At 40.0% G+C, this 23,943-nt stretch overlaps 1 protein-coding gene across 1 annotated transcript; it reads left to right on the top strand.

Moving 5' to 3' along the window:
* Positions 1-8,279: 8,279 nt before the first annotated feature.
* Positions 8,280-23,220, top strand: LOC115422499 (transmembrane protein 26-like). The gene is made up of 5 exons (XM_030138846.1): positions 8,280-8,473; positions 18,607-18,751; positions 20,722-21,376; positions 22,829-22,934; positions 23,097-23,220. Exons 1-5 carry the CDS (start codon positions 8,280-8,282, stop codon positions 23,218-23,220), a joined length of 1,224 nt encoding a protein of 407 aa, XP_029994706.1.
* Positions 23,221-23,943: the final 723 nt, after the last annotated feature.

Here is a 23,943-nt window from a genome sequence, read left to right as displayed (position 1 = left end):
GGGCCGGACCAGTAAAATAAGAACAGAATTACAATTTATGTCTTTGTTTCAGTGTTAAAAAAAAACAAACATGAAATTATGAAAACACTTACTTCTCTAAACTATCCAAACAAAAAAGATGTGAATAACCTGAAAAAAGTGAAATTTCTGAAGAAAAATAAGTGCAATTAAAATAATCTTCTTCCTCCACTTCTCATTAGTCCATGTGCATTCTGGATCAGATCTCCAAAGACACTAAACACTGAGGAACAGGAAGAAAAGAGTTCAAACTGGACTGAATTTAATACAGACATTTCAGGTTGGACACATTTGTTCAGGTTAGTCACATTTTATTGGTACAGGAGAGTTTGGAAATGGAAAGATTTTCATTATTTAATGTTATGTATTTGCACTAAAATTTGAAGTTGTCATTATTTATAGGAATAATGTTAGGTGGTTTTTGGGTAATTTTTGAGTGATTTTTAATGTGTTTTCTTGTGTGATTTTTGGGTGGTTTTTAGGTGTTTTTGGATCATTTTTAGGTGGTTTTTGGGTAATTTTTGAGTGAATTTGGGTGATTTTTGAGTAGTAACTTCTCATTAGTCCATGTGCATTCTGGATCAGATCTACAAAGACACTAAACACTGAGGAACAGGAAGAAAAGAGTTCAAACTGGACTGAATTTAATACAGACATTTCAGGTTGTTCATATTTGTTCAGGTTATTCACATTTTATTGTTACAGGATAATTTATACATGTAAATATTTTTATAATTTAATGGTATTTTTTGGACTAAAACAAAGAAAAAACTTTGAAGTTGTGAATTCAAGATTTTTTGCGAAAATTCAAGATTTTTGCTTAATTCTCTCTCTTTTTTTTTTTTTTTTTTTGCTTAATTCAGCATTTTTTGCTTAATTCAAAAAATGTTTTGCTTAATTGAAGGTTTTTGGTTTTTTTTGCTTAATTCAGCATTTTTTTCTTAATTCAAACTAATTTTTTTTTTTTTTTTTTTGCTTAATTCAGTTCAAGACTGTGGAATTTTTGCACTTTGTAAATTCATCCCAGGTGCCGAATTGGAACCTTTGGCAGGGACACATCTGGCCCCCAGGTCGCATGTTTGACACCCCTGCTGTAGAGGCTGTTCATTAGAAGTCTGGAGAACACAGACACAGAGCTACGTTTCAAAAACAGCTTCAAACACAGTTATGATCATTAGAATTTAAACGGTAACACTAACTGTCTGCAATTTTACCGCCGTTTATCGTTATACCGGTAATCGTTACATCACTAATTCACAGTTACAATTTTTTCGTGTTATTTTACATTTGACATGTAAAATCACAGTCTATTGTTGTCATTTCATTGATATTTTCCTGTATCTTAAAAATAGAGGAAAAGTCTGTCAAATAAACAGTGAAAATTCTGTTAAATTCCAGATTTTTTTTTTTCAGTGTAGTGCTGTTCTTATTTACTGGTCCAGCTCCATACATCCACCAGGCTCGTCTGCAGAGCGGACTAATTGACAGTGAAGAATGTTTTCCATTCATGTCATGCAGCAGTAGTTGATGGCCCAGTGATGTCAGATCTATGTGTTTGCTCATGGTTGGCCTTGTTTTATGTGCTCTGACAACGGCCATGCTGGGAGTCCAGTCCTGGATGTGGATTTATTACAGGCTGCAGTTGAACTGAAGAGGCCTGTTCTGTTCTTTCCTTTAAGACAGCGTTTCCTGTTGGACACTCAATTTACTGCAGAAATACAATAAAACAAGTCTATTAGGTCCACAGCCTCATAAAGCACTTGTCTGGGACGACCTTCCTCCAGATTTACTGAGTCCCAATGCCAGTTTTTCCCAGAAATGCTTTATAAGCTTTCATCAACTTTTCGCAGGAATGGTGTTTAAGAAAAAACAAAAGGAAGTTCCCTTACTCAGGTGTTTTACTTTGTCTCATTATCTAAATGTGGTTTTATCTGCAAAGACGATCATTGCATTGTGCCCTTGAATTATTATCAACAAGACAAAAACAATCCACTAATGGAAAGTTCTTTCAATTAAAGAAAAGATTTAGGGATATGCTTCAGAGCCACCTAAACAGCATTTTCACTGACACAAGAAAGCTTCACTTTCTTTCTGAATTAGAATTCCACTGTAATAAGTCAACCCAGGGCCGTTTTAACAGTATCATGGGGCCCCGGGGCAGAGCAGTGAACTGGGGCCCCCTATGGCAACTACTGACAGGAATGAAAATGGAAACGACTGATAACATCAAACATATATTTATTTTATAGGGCTGTGTATCGGCAAGAAACTGGCAAGACAATACAAATCACAATACTAGGATCACAATGCAATATGTCACGATATGTCATGATACTGTTAAAAAGTTAAATATTTTATTGGTTTTGTTTCTTTTTGTAAAAGATTGTCTCCTGGAAGAATTTAGGTACACTAGAAATATGCATAAATGCTAAACACATTTTTATTTAATCAGAACAGGATCTAATTTTTATCAAAAAATAATCCTCTGTTAAAACTTAAATTATGTTTTACGGACAGTACAGTTTCAGATCCTGTTCAAATGTTCATATTCTATTAGTTCAGAACTAATGTCACAACATCAAATATAAACAAAAATAGAAAAGAAAAAACTTAAATGAACCTCTGCAATATCTGCGTTTGAAGAAATACCTAAAAATATCGATACAAAACTTTTTAATATCAATACAGTATTGTAAAATGAAGTATTGCAATATATTGCAGAACCAATATTTTCTAATACTCCTATTATTTTATTGGCATTTTATTTGACATTTGATGTTTAATGCAATTATAATTGTTTTCATATAAATAATTTAATAGATGGTTTAGATTAGGTAAATTAAACATGTTAGTTACTTAATTCAACTTCATTGTTACTGTTATAGCACTGGACTGTACAACCTGTTGTTTTTGTTTGTTTGTTTTTTTACATTTCTTTCTATATAAATTGTACATAGTCTTGATACACATATTCTTGAGTGTTTGTATATTCTCTTTTTTTTTTTTTTTTTTTTTTCATCTAGCTGAGAACTAACTACCTCTAAGAAAAATTTTGTTATGTGTGCATAATGGCAATAAACATTCTTGAATCTTGAATACAATGTTTGAGTAAAAATTATAGATTGTTTGAAAAACTCTGGTACAAAATGAAAAAAATCTGTTTAAAAATAAATAAATAAAAAAATAAAAAGAATGATTGAAAAGTTTTATTCTAAAAAAAAATCTGCAAAAAATATTGAAAAATCTTAGTAAAAAATTATAAAAATCTATATAAAATAATTAAGAAATTCTAGTACAAAATAAAACAAATGTTTATCAAAATAGTGGAAATTTTAATACATAATTTGAGTACAAAAAAAAAAAAAAAAAAATAATAAAAATAATAATAATAACTGAAGAAAAGCCGAAAATAACTTCATTTAACAATTAACCCTTTCATGCATGAATTATGACAACCTTAGTTGAGATTTTTGTCCAGAGTGTTTTTATTCCTCTTTTTAAATCAAATATATTTATTGATTTTTCTGATGTGAAATACAATATTTGTTCAACTGAAGACAACATTTTTCAACACAGGAAACAAACATCAAACTCCCAACAACCAAAATGAGACAGAAAAAAAATCCTCTTTAGACATGAAAACAACAATGCGATTGAAAATTTTTTTATGAACCTATTTTTTATGGAGTTACAAAAATGTCCACTCAGCTGGACACCATGCATTTAATTTTTGAAGCAAAGAAACATGTATTTAAAACCCATCATCAGAAAGTGATATACTGTGTGAAAACTATGAAATAAAAACATTTTTAATGCCGATAATCTGATGTTTTTTCACATTTTAACATACTCTAATACTAACTATTACTCACTTCATGGAGATAATACACTAAAAAAAACTGTTTGTTTAAGAAAACTGTTAATTACAGTCTAATAATAACTAGCAATTGATTTACACTCAAACATGTCACTGCAGATCAGGTTTATCTAGAACAGTAAGGTTACAGTAATGATATGAAATGCAGTGTTTAGGATGATGCATAAGTGTCCACTGTGTTGGCTGATCTGGAACTAAAACAACAAAACCATGAATATACCTTCTTACAGCTTTTCTGGAGACACACCAGATCTATGACACTTTTCAGTCTGGGTTTAGACAACGCCACTCAACACAAACCGCACTATTAAAAGTGTCTAGTGACATCCTGATGGCGGCTGACTCCGGGAAATCCACGGTCTTGGTCCTGCTAGATCTCTCCTCGGCCTTTGACACAGTGGACCATACCACAATGATTGAGAGACTGAGGGACCTGGTAGGGATGTCAGGTCCTGTGCTAGACTGGTTCTCCTCTTACCTGACTGGCAGAAGCTTCACTGTGTCAATAAACAACTTCCAATCTGACTCAGCGGATCTACTGTGTGGTGTGCCCCAAGGCTCTGTCCTGGGACCAGTGCTATTCTTACTCTATGTCCTCCCACTTGGCCACATTATCCAACAGTACAGTGATGTCTCCTATCATCTATTCACAGATGACATCCACATATACTGCTCCTTTAACTCCTCGGAGCCCCACAAACTGAGTTCCTTAATCATCTGCTTGTCAGAGCTGAAGCAGTGGCTAAATGAGAACAGCCTCCAGCTGAACTCCAGCAAAACACAGACCCTCATCACTGACCCGGATAGTGCAATCCCAGGGATCAAACATCACCTTGGAGACCTGAGTTCCTCGGTAAAGACCAAACTGAGGAATCTGGGTGTCATCTTTGACCAGGACATGTCTTTAGAATTCTACTCCAAACACCTAGTCAAAAACTGTTTCTTCCAACTCCGCAACATCTCCAAACTCAGATCTATGGTGTCCACAAATGAGCTCGAGATGATCGTTCACGCTTTTGTATCTTCTGGCTTAGACTACTGCAACAGTCTGTTTACATGCTTAAACAAGAAGGAGCTGGCCCGTCTACAGTTTGTCCAGAACTCTGCTGCCAGGCTCCTGACCCGCACAAACAGGAGAACCCACATCACTCCCATCCTTAAATCTCTCCACTGGCTCCCTGTTCTATATCGTCTTCATTTCAAAATTCTTGTGCTAACTTTCCGGGCCCTACATGGCCAGGCCCCTGCATACATTGCTTCCCTGATCCAGCCCTACAGCTCGACTCGTAGCTTGAGGTCTTCAGGACAGCACCTGCTGATGGTTCCACACACCTGCTGATGGTTCCACGCACCTGTTTTAGCACACGCGGTGACAGGTCTTTTAAAGCTGTGGCACCACGTCTATGGAATGACCTGCCTCTACACCTACGGTCCATGGACTCTGTAGAGAGCTTTAAGAAACACCTCCAAACCCTCCTGTTCAAAAAGGCTTTTTAGTCTCCCACCTGACCCAGGACCACCACAGACTGATTACACTCTATGTATTCATCATAACGTACTCCATGTGTCATCCCCCCCCAGTCTCTCTATATCTCTATCGCTCTCTCTTTTCTCCTCCTTTACTCTCTCTCTCTCTCTTTAACCCCAACTGGTCAAGGCAGACGTCCATCCTTCAGGAGTCTGGGTCTGCTCCAGGTTTCTGCTGTTAAAGGGAAGTTTTTCCTTCCACTGTCACCAATCACAAGTGTTTGCCCCTGAAGGATTCTGTTGGGTCTGTAAACTTAATTTGATTCTGATTTGAATTGATAAAGCACTTTGTGACTCTGTCTGTGAAAAGTGCTCTATAAATAAAATTTACTTTACTTTACTTACTTTATATAGAGGGTCTGCACGTGACGTCACCACCAGCGGAAGTCACCATGGTTCCGCCCACTGAGTGTCAGACAGAGGCAGATGAGTGACAGCGCTGGCTTCAGTCCTGTCTAAACTGAAGAACAATATTGAATCCAAAATGGGGCAGAGCTGTTGTTTGTTGATTGTATTTTCAGGTTCTTAAAGCAGTGGGAGCTATCGTTTACAGACACCCAAAGACAAAGAAAAGAGAAGGAGATGGATCCACAAACCCAGGAAACCAAACCTAGATCTGTGGGTCCTGTTTGGTGTCAGCTAACATTCACTGATGCTGTATTTTTGGCTCCAATCAGACCTGAAATGACCTATTGTTTTGGCTAACGGTCCTTCTTAGTGCAGCTCTTGGTTTCATGATCAGATCTTTCCTGGTTTTTGTCTTCATTTTGTGATTGTGAACCTTGTGCTCCTACATGATTAGTAAACTAACTGAAACTGAGGCCAACTTAGTTTTACAAATACGGAGGAACTGGAGAATAAAGCTACAACAGAGTATTAGGACCACAGAAGAAAAGAAAAACACTGGGCACTACCAGAAGAAAGTCAGAAAATATGGAGATAAAACCTGTAATTTTATGAGAATAAAGTCGTAGTTATAAAAAAACCTCATAATTTAACAAAAGTGTCATTTGTTTATGAGATTAAAGTCGTCATATTCTGACAATAAAGCCGTAATATTCTCAGAATAATGTGTTAATTTAAACCAGGTGGTGTAAATCTGCTAATTTCCCAGAATGCAGTGGTGCCCTGCTGGTCCACAGCAGTAGTATCTGTGTTGGATAAAGGACTGGATCTGAACTAGACTCAGTAAACCTGCTCAGTCCCAGTAGATCCTGCATAGATTCACTGGGGTCAGTCCACGACCTACTGGAAATGACCTTTGGATCAGCTGGTTCTGGGCCCTAGTTTTGGACCCTTTGGATCAGCTGGTTCTGGGCCCTAGTTTTGGAGCCTTTGGATCAGCTGGTTCTGGTCCTAGTTTTGGAGCCTTTGGATCAGCTGGTTCTGGGCCCTAGTTTTGGACCCTTTGGATCAGCTGGTTCTGGGCCCTAGTTTTGGAGCCTTTGGATCAGCTGGTTCTGGGCCCTAGTTTTGGACCCTTTGGATCAGCTGGTTCTGGGCCCTAGTTTTGGACCCTTTGGATCAGCTGGTTCTGGGCTCTAGTTTTGGAGCCTTTGGATCAGCTGGTTCTGGGCCCTAGTTTTGGACCCTTTGGATCAGCTGGTTCTGGACCCTAGTTTTGGACCCTTTGGATCAGCTGGTTCTGGGCCCTAGTTTTGGAGCCTTTGGATCAGCTGGTTCTGGGCCCTAGTTTTGGAGGCTTTGGATCAGCTGGTTCTGGGCCCTAGTTTTGGACCCTTTGGATCAGCTGGTTCTGGGCCCTAGTTTTGGAGCCTTTGGATCAGCTGGTTCTGGGCCCTAGTTTTAAACCCTTTGGATCAGCTGGTTCTGGGCCCTAGTTTTAAACCCTTTGGATCAGCTGGTTCTGGTCCTAGTTTTGGAGCCTTTGGATCAGCTGGTTCTGGGCCCTAGTTTTGGACCCTTTGGATCAGCTGGTTCTGGGCCCTAGTTTTGGAGCCTTTGGATCAGCTGGTTCTGGTCCTAGTTTTGGAGCCTTTGGATCAGCTGGTTCTGGGCCCTAGTTTTGGAGCCTTTGGATCAGCTGGTTCTGGTCCTAGTTTTGGACCCTTTGGATCAGCTGGTTCTGGGCCCTAGTTTTGGAGCCTTTGGATCAGCTGGTTCTGGGCCCTAGTTTTAAACCCTTTGGATCAGCTGGTTCTGGGCCCTAGTTTTGGAGCCTTTGGATCAGCTGGTTCTGGGCCCTAGTTTTGGAGGCTTTGGATCAGCTGGTTCTGAGCCCTAGTTTTGGAGCCTTTGGATCAGCTGGTTCTGGGCCCTAGTTTTAAACCCTTTGGATCAGCTGGTTCTGGTCCTAGTTTTGGACCCTGGTTGTCAGTCCTGATGAAACCATGTATATTAGTTTCAGGTCCAAATAGCGCTGACCCCCTCCCCCCTGGATCAGGTCTGGATCCTCCATTTGGGTCCACATGTCAGTGTTCATGGACCACTTGTTCTTTGGTAGCTCGTACAGATCCATGTCCAGTCCAACTGTCCTTCATTTAATTTCAGATTTCCCATGGTCCTTTGCTCTGGCTGTGTTTACTGCTATACTCCGTCATGTTGAACAGGTTGGTTTAAGACACTCAGTCTGACTGAGAGGGGCGTGGCCTGGGGGGGAGGTGACGTATGTGCAGACCCTCTATATAAGAGAACGGCTGGAGAATACCTGTCCACTGTAGTGACCAGTATGCATGAAAGGGTTAATGAATAACTAAATGCCTTTGATGGGTGTGTATCATATATGATACAAGGTGCATTGAAGGGTTAACATTATTATGGGGTTGACAGGAGTCCAGCGCTGTGAATGTGAGCTCCACACGTGTCCATGTGTGTTCCAGGTGTTGTGCGGTGCGTTATGTGTCACTTCCTGAACGCCCTGCTAGCTGTGCTCAGCCGCTTCCTGTTCGCGGTCCACGGGGTGGTGACGGTGTGGCGTGTGGTGGCGGTTAAAGGGGAGCCGCTTTATTGGCTGCTGCTGACGGGCGTGGCTCTGCTGGGCGTGGAAATGGCCGTCACGCTGAAGTGTACCCGCAACGCCGAGTGGAAATGGTAAGGTTTATGTCCCACATACTGAACACCAAACAGGGGAAACAGTTACACAGAGTTAAACTACACAACACTGAACTCAGGGTTCTAAACTCATGTTCTTTCAGGTTCCACATTCAGCCCAATTTGATCTGCAGTGGGCCGGACCAGTAAAATAATAGCAGAATAACCTATAAATAATGACAACTCCAATTTTTTTTGTGCAAAAAATAGCATTAAATGATGAAACTATTTCTATCCAAAACAAAAAAGATGTGAATAACTGGAAAAAACTGAAATTTCTGAGGAAAAACAAGTACAATTTTATCAATATTCTGCCTCAACTCATGATTTCTATATGTGCATTACAGATCAGATCTACTAAGGAACAAAACAGGCAGAAGATTGTTCAAATCGCACTTATTTTTCTTTAGACATTCCAGGTTGTTCATATTTGTTCAGATTATTGACATTTTATTATTAAAGGTGATCAGAATTGAATGTTCTTTGCAATAAATCAAAGACAAAAAATTGGTGTTGCCATTATTTATAGTCATTATGTCATATTATTTTTCTCACATTAAACCAACAGGAACATTTGCAGTCATTATTTCTAGGTTACTATGCTGTTATTTTGGAGTTTGATGCCGTTGACTGATAATATCTTCAGGGTAATTTTTGCATTTTGCACTTTGTAAATTCATCTCGTGGGCCAGATTGGACAGTTGTGGCCCCCGGACCACATGTTTGACACCTGTAGTTTAACTGGTCTTATCCTGTTACACAAGTCACCAGTTTGTTTTGCACCAGTATCATAACTCTTCTTAAAATGACAGCAGTAGCATAGATGTGAGCTGGCAATTATAGTACACAGTTTAGATTTTTTAAGCTGAAAAACAATAAATCAAATGCAAAGTTAAACTACGTTCAAACAGCAGGCCTTATCCTCCAGAGACCCAGCAATGCAGTTTTGTTCTCTGTACACTGTAAAAAGAAATCTGTAATTTAACAGAATTTTCACCGTTTATTTTATAGATTTTTCCTGTATTTTTCACATACAGGAAAATATCAATGAAATGACAAAAACAGACTGTGATTTTACATGTCAAATGGAAAAAAACATGAAAAAACTGTAACTGTGAATAACCATAAAATTTCCATTTTTTAAAAGAATTTTTTTTTTTTCACAGAAAAATACAGTTAAAACACATTTGCAAATGTATCGTAATTTCACAAATATTTCTTTTCTGTTTTTGAAATTAAACTGTTATTTTAAAGTTTAATACTGTAAAAAAAAAAAAGAAATAAAACCAGATAAAATTACTGACAATTAACCGTTAAAGAAGTATTTGTTCTGTCAGTTGAACCAGACTTGTTTGTTAATTGACAAATATCTTGTGTAATTACAGGAGGTTTCACAACAAAAATGTTGAATAAATGTATTTTTGTGAATGTATAACATGTATAAGCACTGATAAACTGTCCAAATACAGTTTTTATCAGTGGATTGGACAACTGAGTCTCACTGAAAATTATACATATATATATATATATATATATATATATATATATATATATATATATATTTATACGGAATTTGATTGCTTTAATACATATAAATATTCTTTATTAAACATTAAAAAGTAAAAAAAAAAAAAAAAAAAAAAAAAAAAAAAAAAAAAAAAAAAAGCAAAATCTCACATAAAGTTAGGGTAAAAAACTGTATTTTAATTATGGAAAATTACTGTATTTTTATGAAATGGTTATTTTCCATTATTTAACAGTATTTTTTCAGCACCCCTGCTGCCGGAATAATACCGTTTTTTTTACGTTTGTTTGTTTTTGTTTTTTTTTTACAGTGTAGGGGACAAAAGTTTGACAGTTTTACTTTAAAAATGCTGTTCATTGCAAAGGACATTCCATTAAAAGATAGATAGATAGATAGATAGATAGATAGATAGATAGATAGATAGATAGATAGATAGATAGATAGATAGATAGATAGATAGATAAGAATAATTTTTTAAAATGTATCTGAAAAAACTGTTGCATTATGCAGTTTCCAGTCTAGACAACTGTTTAATGTAAAAAAGCTAAAAACGTTCACTTTCCTGGGTCTCGGGAGGTTAGGCACAATTTGGATTTTTTAGTGCAATTCAATTTTTTTCTGCGTTCATTAATGTTTCACATTAAACACGACTTCTATGAAGATGACGGTGTTTCCATGGTAACTATGGACCCCCTGAACATCTAAATGGGTCATATCTGATGACCATGAAAAGATGAAGAACTGTATTTTACACCAATTATTTCAACATATGAACAGGTTTAGTGGGTCAGAAGTTATTTAACAGTTTAGATCAGTAGATGATTTTGGCTGTCAGAGGCTGTTTGGGTTTTATGGGTTAAATGCAACTTCTATCAGTTTTGAGTCTGAACTGAACGTGACCCTGAAGTGACCCACATGCACTAAAGAGGTCCTGAAGTGACCCACATGGACTAAAAAGGTCCTGATGGAATACGAGACCATGCAGACACACACTGTGTTTACAGAAGGAAACATGTTTTTCTGCCGCTCCTCCTCCTGGGACGCAGAATTGTGACGTTTGTCGCATTTCAGTGAAGTAATGGTCGGATAAATGCAACCTAGCCGTTCAGACTGAAGTCACATTGCAAAATATCAGATACATATCAGATTCAGGACCACATATGAAAGTGGTCTGGGTCAGATTAGTGCTGTTCAAACCAAGGTTCTAATAGTTTTGGATTTTTCATTCTAGTTTAGTTTTATTTAGTTTTGGACTTTTTTTTCTCTAATTCAGTTTGTTTTAATTAGTTTTTAGAGCAGGTTGATAGTTTTTATTAGTTTAAATTTTTTTTCTAAATGCTTGGTTTTGGTTTAGTTTTAGTTTAGTCGTCGCTTTTCTCTTTTTCTCTGTCGGCGTATTCAAATAAATCCCAGACAGGACTCTGCTGCTTTCTCCCAACTTTAGTCTCCATGTTTCCAGGTAGAGTGGGGACCAGAAGACGAATGGAAACCACAAGTGATGGACCAAAAAGTGTCGTATGGTGCTGCTAGAGAAAACTGCCTGAGATAAATAAATTGATTTCATATCAATCTGACATTGACAAAGACAAAAATGAAAACGAAGGGAATTTTGTCCATCATTTTTATCTGTTTTAGTTAGTTTTGTAAACACACAATACAGTTTCAGTTAGTTATTGTTTTTTTCTTTTAATTATAGTTTTTATTGATATAAAATTATATTTAACGAAAATGTTTTTTCAATTCTAGTTTTCGTCATTTCATTAGTTTTCATAACGATTATAACCTTGGTTTGAACTGTCTTTAACAGATCGGACACACAATGGGTGAAAAAATCGGATCTAGGCCACATTTACCTGCAGTCTGAATGCAGCCTTAGGCTTTGGGGAGTGGAGCGCTGAAGTCACAGACAATATTTACGTAGAAACAAACCCTCTGTGAATTCTGAAACCTCCAGATGTGCAACATGGCTGTCACAAAGTGGGTTTGATGGAGAAAAAAAACTGGATGGAGGCAGAGAAAACCAAGGAATGAAACCAGGACAGTGTTTCCCCAGGTTCATGTCCATGAACGGCTGGTGTCCAGTCATGTGTGGGTGAATATTTAAACAGCCAGGGGTGGGGGGGTAGACTGACGTACTGACATTTCAGCTGATGGACTTCCGTTGTAGTGACACAATAATTTACAATTAACTTGACATTCAGAGGGGACGTAACGCTCCCCCTAATATCGTTGTAGGGGAGACAGTGTTACTGAAAACACCGACCACATCCACTAACACTGTCACAATAACAAACATCAAGTCATTTCAGCTTCTTTATACATATTAACACAGCAGAGTTGTGCTTAACAACAGTGTGAAATGAACAAGTACACTGATGGCTGCCTCAGCTAATTAGCAGGCTAGCTGACAGACCACATAATTCAATGCATATTAATGCTAACAACAGCTAATGCAGCTAAGTTACACTGATTATTGTAACCAGGCACCAGTAAAATTCATGACAGAATCCTGTGATGGTTTTGTAAACATGAGTCCATAAATACAACTACAGCAGAACTGTCTTTAAAGGAGAAAAATACATTTTATTCAATACAAAAGAACTCCTCATTTCCGCGGTCGAAATGAGTTTCCTCCGTCAGGTGGCTGGGCGCACCCTTAGGGATAGGGTGAGGAGCTCAGTCACCAGGGAGGAGCTCGGAGTAGAGCCGCTGCTCCTCCGCGTCGAGAGGGGCCAGCTGAGGTGGCTCGGGCATCTGTTTCGGATGCCTCCTGGACGCCTCCCTGGGGAGGTGTTCCGGGCATGTCCCACCGGGAGGAGACCTCGGGGAAGACCCAGGACACGTTGGAGAGACTATGTCTCTCGGCTGGCCTGGGAACGCCTCGGGGTCCCCCCGGAAGAGCTGGAGGAGGAGTCTGAGGAGAGGGAAGTCTGGGCATCCCTGGTAAGACTGTTACCCCCGCGACCCGGCCCCGGATAAGCGGAAGAGAATGGATGGATGGATGGACAAAAGAACTCTGAATGTCCTATTATGCAACTGAGCCAACACTAGTAAACCACAGAAGACTGTACTCAGCTGTCAGTCACAATTACGCAGAGTTTTTCATTTTTCTGCAGTGAAGTTGGACATTTTAACATGCAGCGGTCAAAGGGGACTGACTGCAGCCTCCTAGTGGACATTCAGTTTACCGCAGATTTGGATTCTTTTCCTTTGACCTCAGTTTTCAGCCCCAGAGGTCGGTGTTTGGCTGAAACACAGAGTGTATTTATTTATTTGACTTTGACTCAGATGTGTACAGTACATGTTTTCTTGGGAATTGCTCACCATTAAAGCAGTGTCCCTTTAACAGGTAAACAACTGCTGAAAACTTTGGAAACTTATGCCACGTTTCCACTACGTGGTACCGGCTCAACTCGATTCGGCCTTTTTGTGTTTCCATTAGGAAAAAGGACCTGGAATCTGGTACCTGGTACTAGATTTTTGGTATCACCTCTGCTGAGGTTCCAGGACGGGGGACCATATACTGAAAGGTGACACTGTGTAAACACTGCAGACCACTGATTGGTCAGAGTCGTCTCTGTGACCCGCCATTTTACAAAAAACAGAAGTTGACAGTAAATCTGTCGGTAGGTTAATCCACATGATGACAGCCCGTAAAACTACACCAGTCAGTCGGGAGATTCAGTCTTTGGTGGCCGACATAAAAATTCAGCATGAGTTTGACGAGACAGCACGCAACGAGTGAGTTTATCAGCAACTCTAAGAGCAGACGACACGTAAATAACGCGCTGCATCGCTATGACAACCAGGTACTGTAAAGTCAGTAGTATCCTGTAATGCAAACGGTCTCCAGGAATAGGACCTGGTACCTGAGTCGAGTCGCGCCGGTTCCACATAGTGGAAACGCGGCATTAGAGACCCATTTTAGGGTCAGGGTTACATTTGAGTCATTGAGTGTTTCAGTCATATATTAGACACAGAAGCTAGAAGATGAGGCTGATACATGACTTTTAGCCTTTACACTCGTACTGTTCTAAACCTAAAGGAAAGGACGTCCATGACCTCAGGGTTAAGAGTCTGTGAAAAGGCTTCAGGTTAAATGGTCAACGCTCTTTTAACACAAGAACTGAGGTGTAGCTGTCACAGTCTGCAAACCTGCTTTTGTGTGGGAAGTAAATAACTTGTAAAGTTGTAAGTGTGTGATGCTTTAAAGTCCCATCTGCCCAGGGTGGTGTGAGGCAGCCGGTGGAAGGGCCTGGAATATTCTGCCACTAAATTTCCCTCTGCGGTGCTGTTTCTCCTTCACTGTCTGTCAAAGACAAGTTTATTTCTCTGCTGTTATTGCGCTGTCTTTCACTGAGCTGATGTTCTGAATCTGCTGAAACGTCTCTGACAGCACCCTCTGTCCTGCCGTCTCACTCAAGTCATTCCTGACCAGTGTTGGGCAAATTACTTTTAAAAAGTAATTAGTTACAGTTACTAGTTACTTTTCCGAAAAGTAATTAAATTAGTTAACAAATTACTCCTTCATAAATGTAATTAGTTACCAGGGAATGTAATTATTGTGTTACTTTTTTGAAAAACCCTCAAATTTGTAAAAGGAAACTGATGTTTGAGTGTGTTTCATGGTTCAGTTTCACAGAGTAGAACAGCAGACAGGTACTGAAGACCAGGGATGTGCACAGGATTCTAGAGGGCCAGGGGCTCAAAGTCACAAAACAGCAGTATGTGTGCGCCAAATTTTTTTCAGGCCTTAATAACACAATATGTAGCTTACTGTAAAATGAATAAAGTAGCCATAGATAACAACAACAACAACATAGCTGTGTGTATCGTGTAGCTGTGAGTGATGCAATTGCTGTTTCTCTTGTGTCATCAAATTATTGTCAAAATGTTTCATAATACTGAGGTTTGGAGGACATGTGATTCAGCTGCAATTCTAAAAAGCAATAAAACATTGGCTTATTATCAGGCTATGTATTGTTGAAGATAAAGATTGTAACACATGAACATTCCACTGTGAAACATTGAACACTGACAAAAATGTAGAAATAAATACTATAAAACAGTCGTGTTTAGTCTGTAGTTCAGCCTGCATGTCTACAGGACTGCAGTCAACATGTTGATCTACAGGATTTGTTGTTGACGTAGCATAGCTAACATAGTCTGAGACCTGAGATTAGCTACACAATAAACTACAATAAGTTCCTGACTCCCGAGTTATAACTTCCAAACTGGTAAGCTAAGGCTAATATGATATTTTTCCCCAGGTGCACATTAACGCAGCTTTCATTAAAAAACTAGTCCAGGCTCCACATAAACCAGTCCTACTGTGACTTCTGCTGGAGTTTCCTGTTCCTACTGGAGAAACATTCACAGCAGCAAACGTACAAGAAACTCAATATCTGGAAACAAACGTAAATTGTCAGTAAAATCAAGTGGAGTGAATGATTCTGTTTCCACTGTGATTCAATACATTCAGTAATGTTGGGGGGGGGGGGGGGGGGGGGGTTGATAAGCCACAAAGGTTTGAAGTCAGTCCACTGTCCTGTCTCATCTGTGCACAAACTACACACAGAGTGACCGCAGCTTGTACTTCTCTCTCTCTCTCTCTCCCTCTCTCTCTTTCTCCGGACATACATGTGAGCGTGCAGCATGGGGAAGCCCCGCCCCTCAGTGACAGACAGTGGACAGAGAAGCGGCATCAGACACACATACAATACCATGTCGCACTATTACAAGGAAATGTGTACGGTAGATAACCGTGGCGTTTTTATACTGCCATTTTCTTTTACATTCCTTTGCAGAACAGGAATTTATTTATTTTTTAAAAGTAAAAAGGGCACTTTTCTATGAGGCGAAAAGGGCAGGGGCTCAAGCCCCCTTTGGGTCCTATGTGTGCACGTGCCTGCTGAATACCAGGACTGTGGTGAGGCTGGGGTCCACCAGGGCCAGGCTGGGGTCCACCAGGGCCAGGCTGGGGTCCACCAGGGCCAGGCTGGGGTCCACCAGGGCCAGGCTGGGGTCCACCACATAGGTCAGGGTTCCTACAGGTTTCTACAAATTAAGTTTAAGACTTTTTAAGACCATTTAAACAGAATTTAATGCCCATTTCAAAGCCTATTTCACAGCCATACCGGCTCCTAGACTCCTAGAATTTAGGAGGATGCATTTATTAATTCCAACATGTTGATTCCTACTATTCTGAGTTATTTCCCACTGGGGGCTGCAAAGTTAGCTAAAGTAGAAGTAAATAAATAATTGGTTCCTAATTTCAATATAAATTGTCGGGTTTGAAAGGATGGAACCGAATAGACTAACATTGCTTTCTTTGCAGCTTGAACGTTTAACAAACACAATTAAACACAATACAGTGACCAAGTTTATGGCAACATAACTTAAGACCTAGGCCACCATATCAAATTTAATACCTTTGAAAGACTTTTAAGGTATTAAATCCAATTTGTAAATTCAAGACTTTAATGAATTTTTCAAGACCCCGCGGGAACCCTGATAGGTGCATATCTGCATTTATAGATGAAGATGCTCCTCCAGTTAATCCCACATCTGCACTGTTTTCAGTCGCTCTTCCCTGATCCAGCTGTAAATGTGTTCAGTTCAGTCAGACTCACTGATAACTCCTCCCTTAAAATAGCTGATAACTCCTCCCCTAAATGAGTTGCACACAGCTGCGTTCAGGTGCCTGTGTTGTGCTGGGACAACTCAAACTCGTAGATGTCATCAGTCGTTCAGGTGAAGGGGGCGTGGACAACTCAGACTCATGGACACACAGGTGAAGCATGAAGGCAGTGTGGGGGATTTGAAAAGAAGAACGACTCGTAAACGAACGGCTAGCAATGAATCGGTTCTTATTGTTCCCTGAAAAGAGCCGTTCAAAAGACTCGACTCCTTTGTGAACGTCACACCTCTGGTTGCCTGGCTGAGCCAACCAGGACAGATAACAGCTGTTAGGTATCAGTGCATTGTAACGCACCGCATTTCACTGCCAGTAACGGTAACGGTAGGGCTGCTCAGTTATAGAAAAAAATAATAATCATGATTATTTTAGCAATAATTGAAATCACGATTACTAAAAACGATTATTTGTTAACCTTAAAGTTGTTTATTTTTTTCTTTCAAAACAATGTAAAATATACTCTTTAAACATAAATAAAGCTTTTAACCACTAAAACAAAGTATGTTCACTTTTGTACGTAACAAAAAAATCTCTGAATGCAAATAAGTGTACTGTAAATTCAAGTCTGTTTCCTTTTGTAAATAAATAGTGCACTGGAATTAAACTGCTATAGACTTACCATAGAAGTAGAGCAATAAAAAAAAACAACTCACGTAAAGTGCAAATTATAAATTCAAGCATGTTCAGTGTAGTAGCAGCTGGTGTAAAATGATGTCTTGAGGGCAAAACCTAGTGTTTGTCCAGTGGATTCAGCATTTGTCTGCAGCCCCAGTTGTCAGTGGTGTTCATGGAGCTCATACCTTTAACCAGGTCATGGACAGTGGAGGCTGTTTTCTTTTCTCTCTGATGGTGATGAGTAGGGAGTTGCAGCGTAAAGAGATTCGAAGATTGAAGTTTGCATTGCGGACGAAGTTGTAGACAGAGTTTTTCTGTGTGTTTCGGTTTTTCATCAGATTATCCTAAAGGTGGCGGTGGTTGAACTTTAGATGGTTTAAAGGTTTGTTGTGTTAGCGGTCGGTGCGGACACAACTACCAAACACTTTTTGTACGTGATGGGTTTCTGCTCTTTGTCTTCTTCATCAAACCTAAAGTGATTCCATACAGTTGAAGTTGACTTGCCTTTTTTGTTTACCAAGCACTTCTGCTGGGATTCTCCTGCCATTTTTCCAGACCGCTGGGTACAACTGTCCTGGTGGGCTGGACCTGCCGGCTAACTGGCAGCTGGAGCTTAGAGGGGGGCGGGGCCAAGCAGCTCATGGTACCTTACATGCACATGAATTAAAACTCAAAATTAATAATCGTTTTACATAATTACATAATTTTTGTAATCATTGAGTGTAATAATCGAAATCGTCATTGAATTTCGATAAATTGCACAGCCCTAGGCAACGGCGTAATGTTTCAAAAGTAATTCATTAGATTACCCATTACTGGAAAACAATAACGGTGTTAGTAACGCTGCTGTTTTTAACGCCGTTATTCCCAACACTGTTCCTGACCAACGAAGGTCTTTTCTAAAAAACAATTGGTTAAAAAAACCAAACAAACAGAGGTCCATCATCATGACAGCAGCCTCCAAAGTATATGAACATTTAGCGTCTCATCCCATTCAACGCAGAGTCACATTCAGCAGCTGTAGCTCTGTGGCAGACGACATCCACAGACATGAGCTTTCTTCAGGCCTCTCTCTTTCTCATCGAGTCTTACTTTGAAGTTTGCTTCTCATGGAGAAGGCTTTGCGCTGCCAAGTGGGATTTGCATATATGATGAGAATAATTGCCTGTCTGAAATCCGATGCTTCTTTGGGGAAAAAAAGGGACCTCTTTCTTCTTTAAAAGAAGTGTGGCACTAAAAATAACCTAACCTATCTTCTTCCCTCTTCCTCTCTCTCCGTTGGCGGTCCTCTTTTAGGTTCTCACCCATGGTTTTCCTCTACCTCAGTACTGTAATCCCTTCCATTTGGTTTCTGGAGCTAAGCCTGTTGCAGTCCAAGCTGCCCGTCAACAATTCCTCAGGCCCTGAGCTTCATTTGCTGGCTCACATCCCCATCACAGTGGTAGGTGCCTTCCCCTGCCTCCACCTCCACATGGTCACATTGAAGACCTCCAAACTTAACACTGGATCAAATTTAAATGGAACAACGGGGCGGATCAACTATTATTTGTAGTAAATGTGTAATAGACATGCACCTGCTTAAAAAACTCTTAGATCTCTGCTTTTCTGGGGTGGCTTTGGAACAAATTCTTTCATGTAGGATTTAGGAGATTTTTTAGCCCTTGGCTGTGCTTTAGGCTGAGTGGCACCTTTTCAAACTTATAGATGTAAAGTTTTAGTGAAATGTGGGCTGGCATCAGGGTGAACGTGGTCCACCCTAGAGTGGACTCACCAGTCTGTAGTGTTTTACTGACAACTGAGCTTTGGTGAGCCGGTTCCCTCTTTAACCCTTTCATGCATGAATTATGACAACCTTATTCAATTTTTTTTTTTTTCCTCAGTGATTTTATTCCTCTTTAGAGATAAAAAAAAACAAACAAAACAAACAAACAAAAAAAAAACAATGTAATTGGAAGTTTTTTATGAATCTGTTTTTCATGGAGTAACAAAAATATCCACTCAGCTGGACACCATACATTTAATTTTTGAAGCAAAGAAACATGCATTTACTGACTGAAGCTATGAAATTATTTTTTTAATGCTTCAAATCTGATATTTTCCTCATATTTTTAACATACTATAATACTACTTACTACTCACTCAGATAATATGCCACAAAATAAACAAACAACTTTTTGTTTTTTAAAAAATGTGTTAATTACAGTCTAATAACAATTAGCAATTTATTTACACCTGCTCCCTTAAGACCCTTCAGGGGGATATGGTCAGGGTTACATTTAAGCCATGTTTGAACTGAGGTAGTTCAAAAACTAGATTATTCCTTTCTTTAAACATAGTTTGGGACATTTTTGTCTTTACACATTTCAGAGGCAGGAAGTGCACTGCAAAAAAGGCTTGTACAAAAATAAGAAAATTAAAGTCATTATTGGGTTGAAATGTCATATCAAGTAAAATCATCACCCACTGCGGCAAGAAAAGTGCACTTATCAAGTTCTGTTAAAATAAGAAAGGATTATCTAAGCCAGTGGTTTCCAACCTTTTTTGGCTCGTGACCCCATTTTAACATCACAAATGTCAGGCGACCCCAGACGTTCAAAACAGAGACATTTTTTTGGGCTAAAATTCATTTGTTTTTGATCATGTAATAGTTTGCTATAATATGTTGCAAATAAATGTTAATTTTAGACAACATTTAGACTATATAATGTACATTTTTATTGGTAAGTCATACTACCTCCACTTGTTCCAAGTGTGGATAGCATACTGTAAAAGTTCTGTCAGGGCAGGTGGGCTCCTCCAGGCCCCTGTTCCTGGGTGGAAAAATCTTGTCAGTTGCGCTGAGTGACCAGTTGATCAATTCCATAATTTAGTCGTTCGGGAGTACAGCAAGCAGTGGATCCAAAGACAAAGTTAAACAAGACACAGAGGCAAAAGCAGGAGAAAAAAGAGGAAGGCAAGGACAGCTCAGAAACACGTCTGCTCTGGACAGACGACAGGAAGGAAACCTGTCCTCACCTAAAATGGCTAAAGAAAATTCAGCACAATTTTAACAATTTTCTGACTTTTACTAAGTGTTTAGTGTCTTTGTAGATCTGATCCATAATGGCCATGAATAGATGATAAGTTGAGGCAGAATACTGTTAAAATTGCACTAAATTTTCTTGAGAAATTTCAGTTTTTTCAGGTTATTTACTTTTTTTTTTTTTTGGATAGTAAGTATTTTCATAATTTAATTGGGGTTTTTTGCACTAAAACCAGACAAAAATTTGGAGTTGTGATTATTTACAGGTTATTCTGTAATTATTTTACTGGTTCGGCCCACTGGACATTAAATCAGGCTGAATGTGGAACCTGAAAGAACATGAGTTTGAGAGCCCTGACGTGAACAGACTCCCTGTTTTCTTCATCCAGGACATTGTGGAGCTGGAGCCAGAGAACTGGGTGGCCGGGTTGGAACAGACCATGCTCATTGTGTTGGTCCTGGGTCGCTGGCTCATGCCTAAAGGAGACATGTCCCGTGACCAGCTCTCCCAGCTCCTCATGGTCTACGTGGGACTGGGCGCAGACATCTTGGACATCTTCGACACCTTCAGAGAACCTGAGGTCCAAACTAAGCGTGTGGTCGTGGTGGTGGGCTTGGCCCTCTTCTCATGGGCCCTCATGCAGTTTCCTCTGGTGCTCACGCAGACTCGAGCGCCGCAGAAGGGCGACGGTGGCGGTCGGCCTCGCTGCCCTGGAGTCACATCTTCACTGGCCTCTTTCTGCTCCAGCGAAGTGTGGAGTTTACTGCTCACAGTCGGACTCCAAGACGGCCCGTTCCTACTTTACCGACTCTACCTCATGATCCAAGAACAGGTACTGAACCAGCTGATGATCTTTTTCACCTGCAAAAACATCCTTATAGTTCTCCTGGAGATTTACCGAATCTTGGTGGTGCAGTGTGAACCCGGCTCAGAAGGGTGTGCCGCTCTGGTGATCCGATGGCGAACACGGACGGGCATCAGGGAGGACGTGAGAACGGAGGCGTGTAGTGGAGAGCAGAGCTGTCAAACAGAAATGGAAAGAAGTACTGTGAGCCAGGAAGATCAGAGAAGTGTCCAGGTATAGAAAGGTTTAAAATGCCGTGAGGCATGACTGGGGCCCTGGGGGGGGGGGGCTGGCTTTCACACACTAAGAGAAAAGTCCGATCCATCTGCCAGCTCTAGCATTTCACTTCTGTTCAGAGACAGCCTCTGTTCTCTGGAGGTTCAGTGACTAGAAATGGAACCCAAGAGAAGAACAGATCTGAGAGGAATTTAGATAGATAGATAGATAGATAGATAGATAGATAGATAGATAGATAGATAGATAGATAGATAGATAGATAGATAGATAGATAGATAGATAGATAGATAGATAGATTATTGATCCCGAGGGAAATTTCAGTTTTCAGCAGCTTTCCGTTCAGCACAAGAAGACAAAAACCAGATGACCAGAACACAACAGTGCGTCAGTACCAGGTTAACCTTCAGGTTAGTATATCTGCTGTAAAAGACACCTGCAGAAGAACTACTGTAGAAGGGCTTCCTGTACAGTACTGTAACTAAAGATCTAAACAGTGATTTAAGTGTCATTTATGCAACTCCTTTGACGCCCCCTTAAAAAAGGTGGTATTTCAGACAGTGGGGAACAAAAGATCAGATGAAGATCTGCCAGTCTCTGAAATGTCTTTGTAATTAATAAAGTAGGTAGAAATGATCATTGCTTTATGACTTACACTGTGACAGATCGGTTCTAATCAGTGACTTGTTAAATTCTGATTTATGACGATGCGGTTATTTAATCAAACGTGTGTTACTGTGATGATAGGACTGAATGACGACTTTGGCAGGAGACAATATATGAAATGAATTAGTCACTAGTAACATGCATTTCTTAATTAATAAACTTTTTTTTTTTTTTTTTTTCAATAAAGCCTCTTCAGAAAAGCCCAGTGCTGTTTATTCTCTCTGCTCACCATGAGATGGCAGTGTTGCCAAGTCAACCAAAGCCAAGCTCAATATGGTGTGTTTGTCTGGTGGAACTTAGCATGTCAGTGACAGACGACAAGAAAAAAAAAAAAAAGAAGCAGGAACACAGAAACACAGGCAGTGTCAAACTTTATTTTTTTGCTTAGTTTTCTTCTGTGTGCCTTGTTAGAAGGATGTGACGGTCCACTGAAGGAGACGGCATGCATACGGTAGATGAATGTAACAGATGTAGAGCCCTTCAGGCTGCATATATGTAATTAATAGTCTGATGTATTCACACCAGAGACTGCTCATACAGTAACAAGTAGGAGGAATGTGGAGAGATTTGCTTCTTTTTTCAAGGTTGATTTTCCTCTCGAGCACAATCATCGGTGGAAGGCTGTTTGAGAGCTCGCTGCATTTTGGATGTTTTTTTTTTTTTTTTTTTTTGCATTGTCTGAAAAAGCACACTCGTGATTATGTGGGAGTTGTTCGACATAATCTGCTCTCGCTTTCTCTCTTTTTGAGAGATGCAAGGTGCTTTGGAGATATTCCTCCACTGCCCATTAAAGCCAGAAACTCTTTGAGAGTCCACAAGGACAGGAGAATGTTTGAGAGGACGGCTGAGGTCTCCAGGTTCTGAGCCACTTCACGGTGTGGGTGAACCCCCCCCCCCCATCCCCATCCCCACTCCACCCGCTACTGTGTCAGCTCAGACAATCCTCTGCTGTCAAACGGAGGATCGAATGAAGCCCTGGTGCATTTATGGATGACCCTCTTACTCTCCGTCTCCTACAGCATGTTGGCACCGGCTGGGAATGAAGAGCAGCTTCAGAAGCGAGAGGCAATTCAATCAGAGGTCTTTGTGGCGCTGCCCTGTATCTGCGTCTGTCAAATTGCTGCTCTTCACCTGCTCTGCTAGATGATGATACTGAGACTACTGAACAAAAGCAGACTCTTTGTTTTCAATAAGGTCCTGATGACAGGAAGATAGAGACGTTTAGAACCAGAGGAGGCACTCACAGGGCAGTTCTGTGGTTTTCAAACCTGGTTACCAGTAGAAACCTGCTGCTCCTGCACCACAGCTGCAGCCCTGGGAGAAAGAAGACGAAGATTCTTTAATACAGAACAATTTAGCTACATCTAACACAGAAATCTGCCACTGGATGGGCTTGGCTGGATTTCTTAAAACCACAATAAGAGTCTTTTCACTGACAAGTCTTGTGTAATGAGGATGAAAACGCTAAAATTTAAGAATGTGTGATTTTTAATAGATTAATATAGGCTTAACATCTTTGAAGTGGTCTTATGCTGCATTCCAGTCCACCCACAACTCATGTTTTTCCAACCTTCTTCCGGTGTAAATGCACTGGAATGTCAGTCAAACCTGTGACTTCCACCCGTGAATTCGTACTAGATCCATGTACTCACAGTTATGAGTTATGACATCACATAAGAATGGCGCCCCCCCCCATGGATGTGGTGTTTATGCAGATTGTTTATTAAAACGAGGTATTGCTCTGACATTACTTATCTGCAAATGTTCTGCATAGGGTGGTGCAGTGGTTAGCACTCGTGCCTCACAGACAGAAGGTCCTGGGTTCGATTCCAACACCAGTCTACAGGGGGTGGGACCTTTCTGTGT

The sequence above is a fragment of the Sphaeramia orbicularis genome, chromosome 7 (genome assembly GCF_902148855.1).
Source record: "Sphaeramia orbicularis chromosome 7, fSphaOr1.1, whole genome shotgun sequence".
Lineage (NCBI taxonomy): Eukaryota > Metazoa > Chordata > Actinopteri > Kurtiformes > Apogonidae > Sphaeramia > Sphaeramia orbicularis.
Note: the sequence above shows the minus strand (reverse complement) of the source record. Positions and strands in the feature narration are given on the sequence as shown.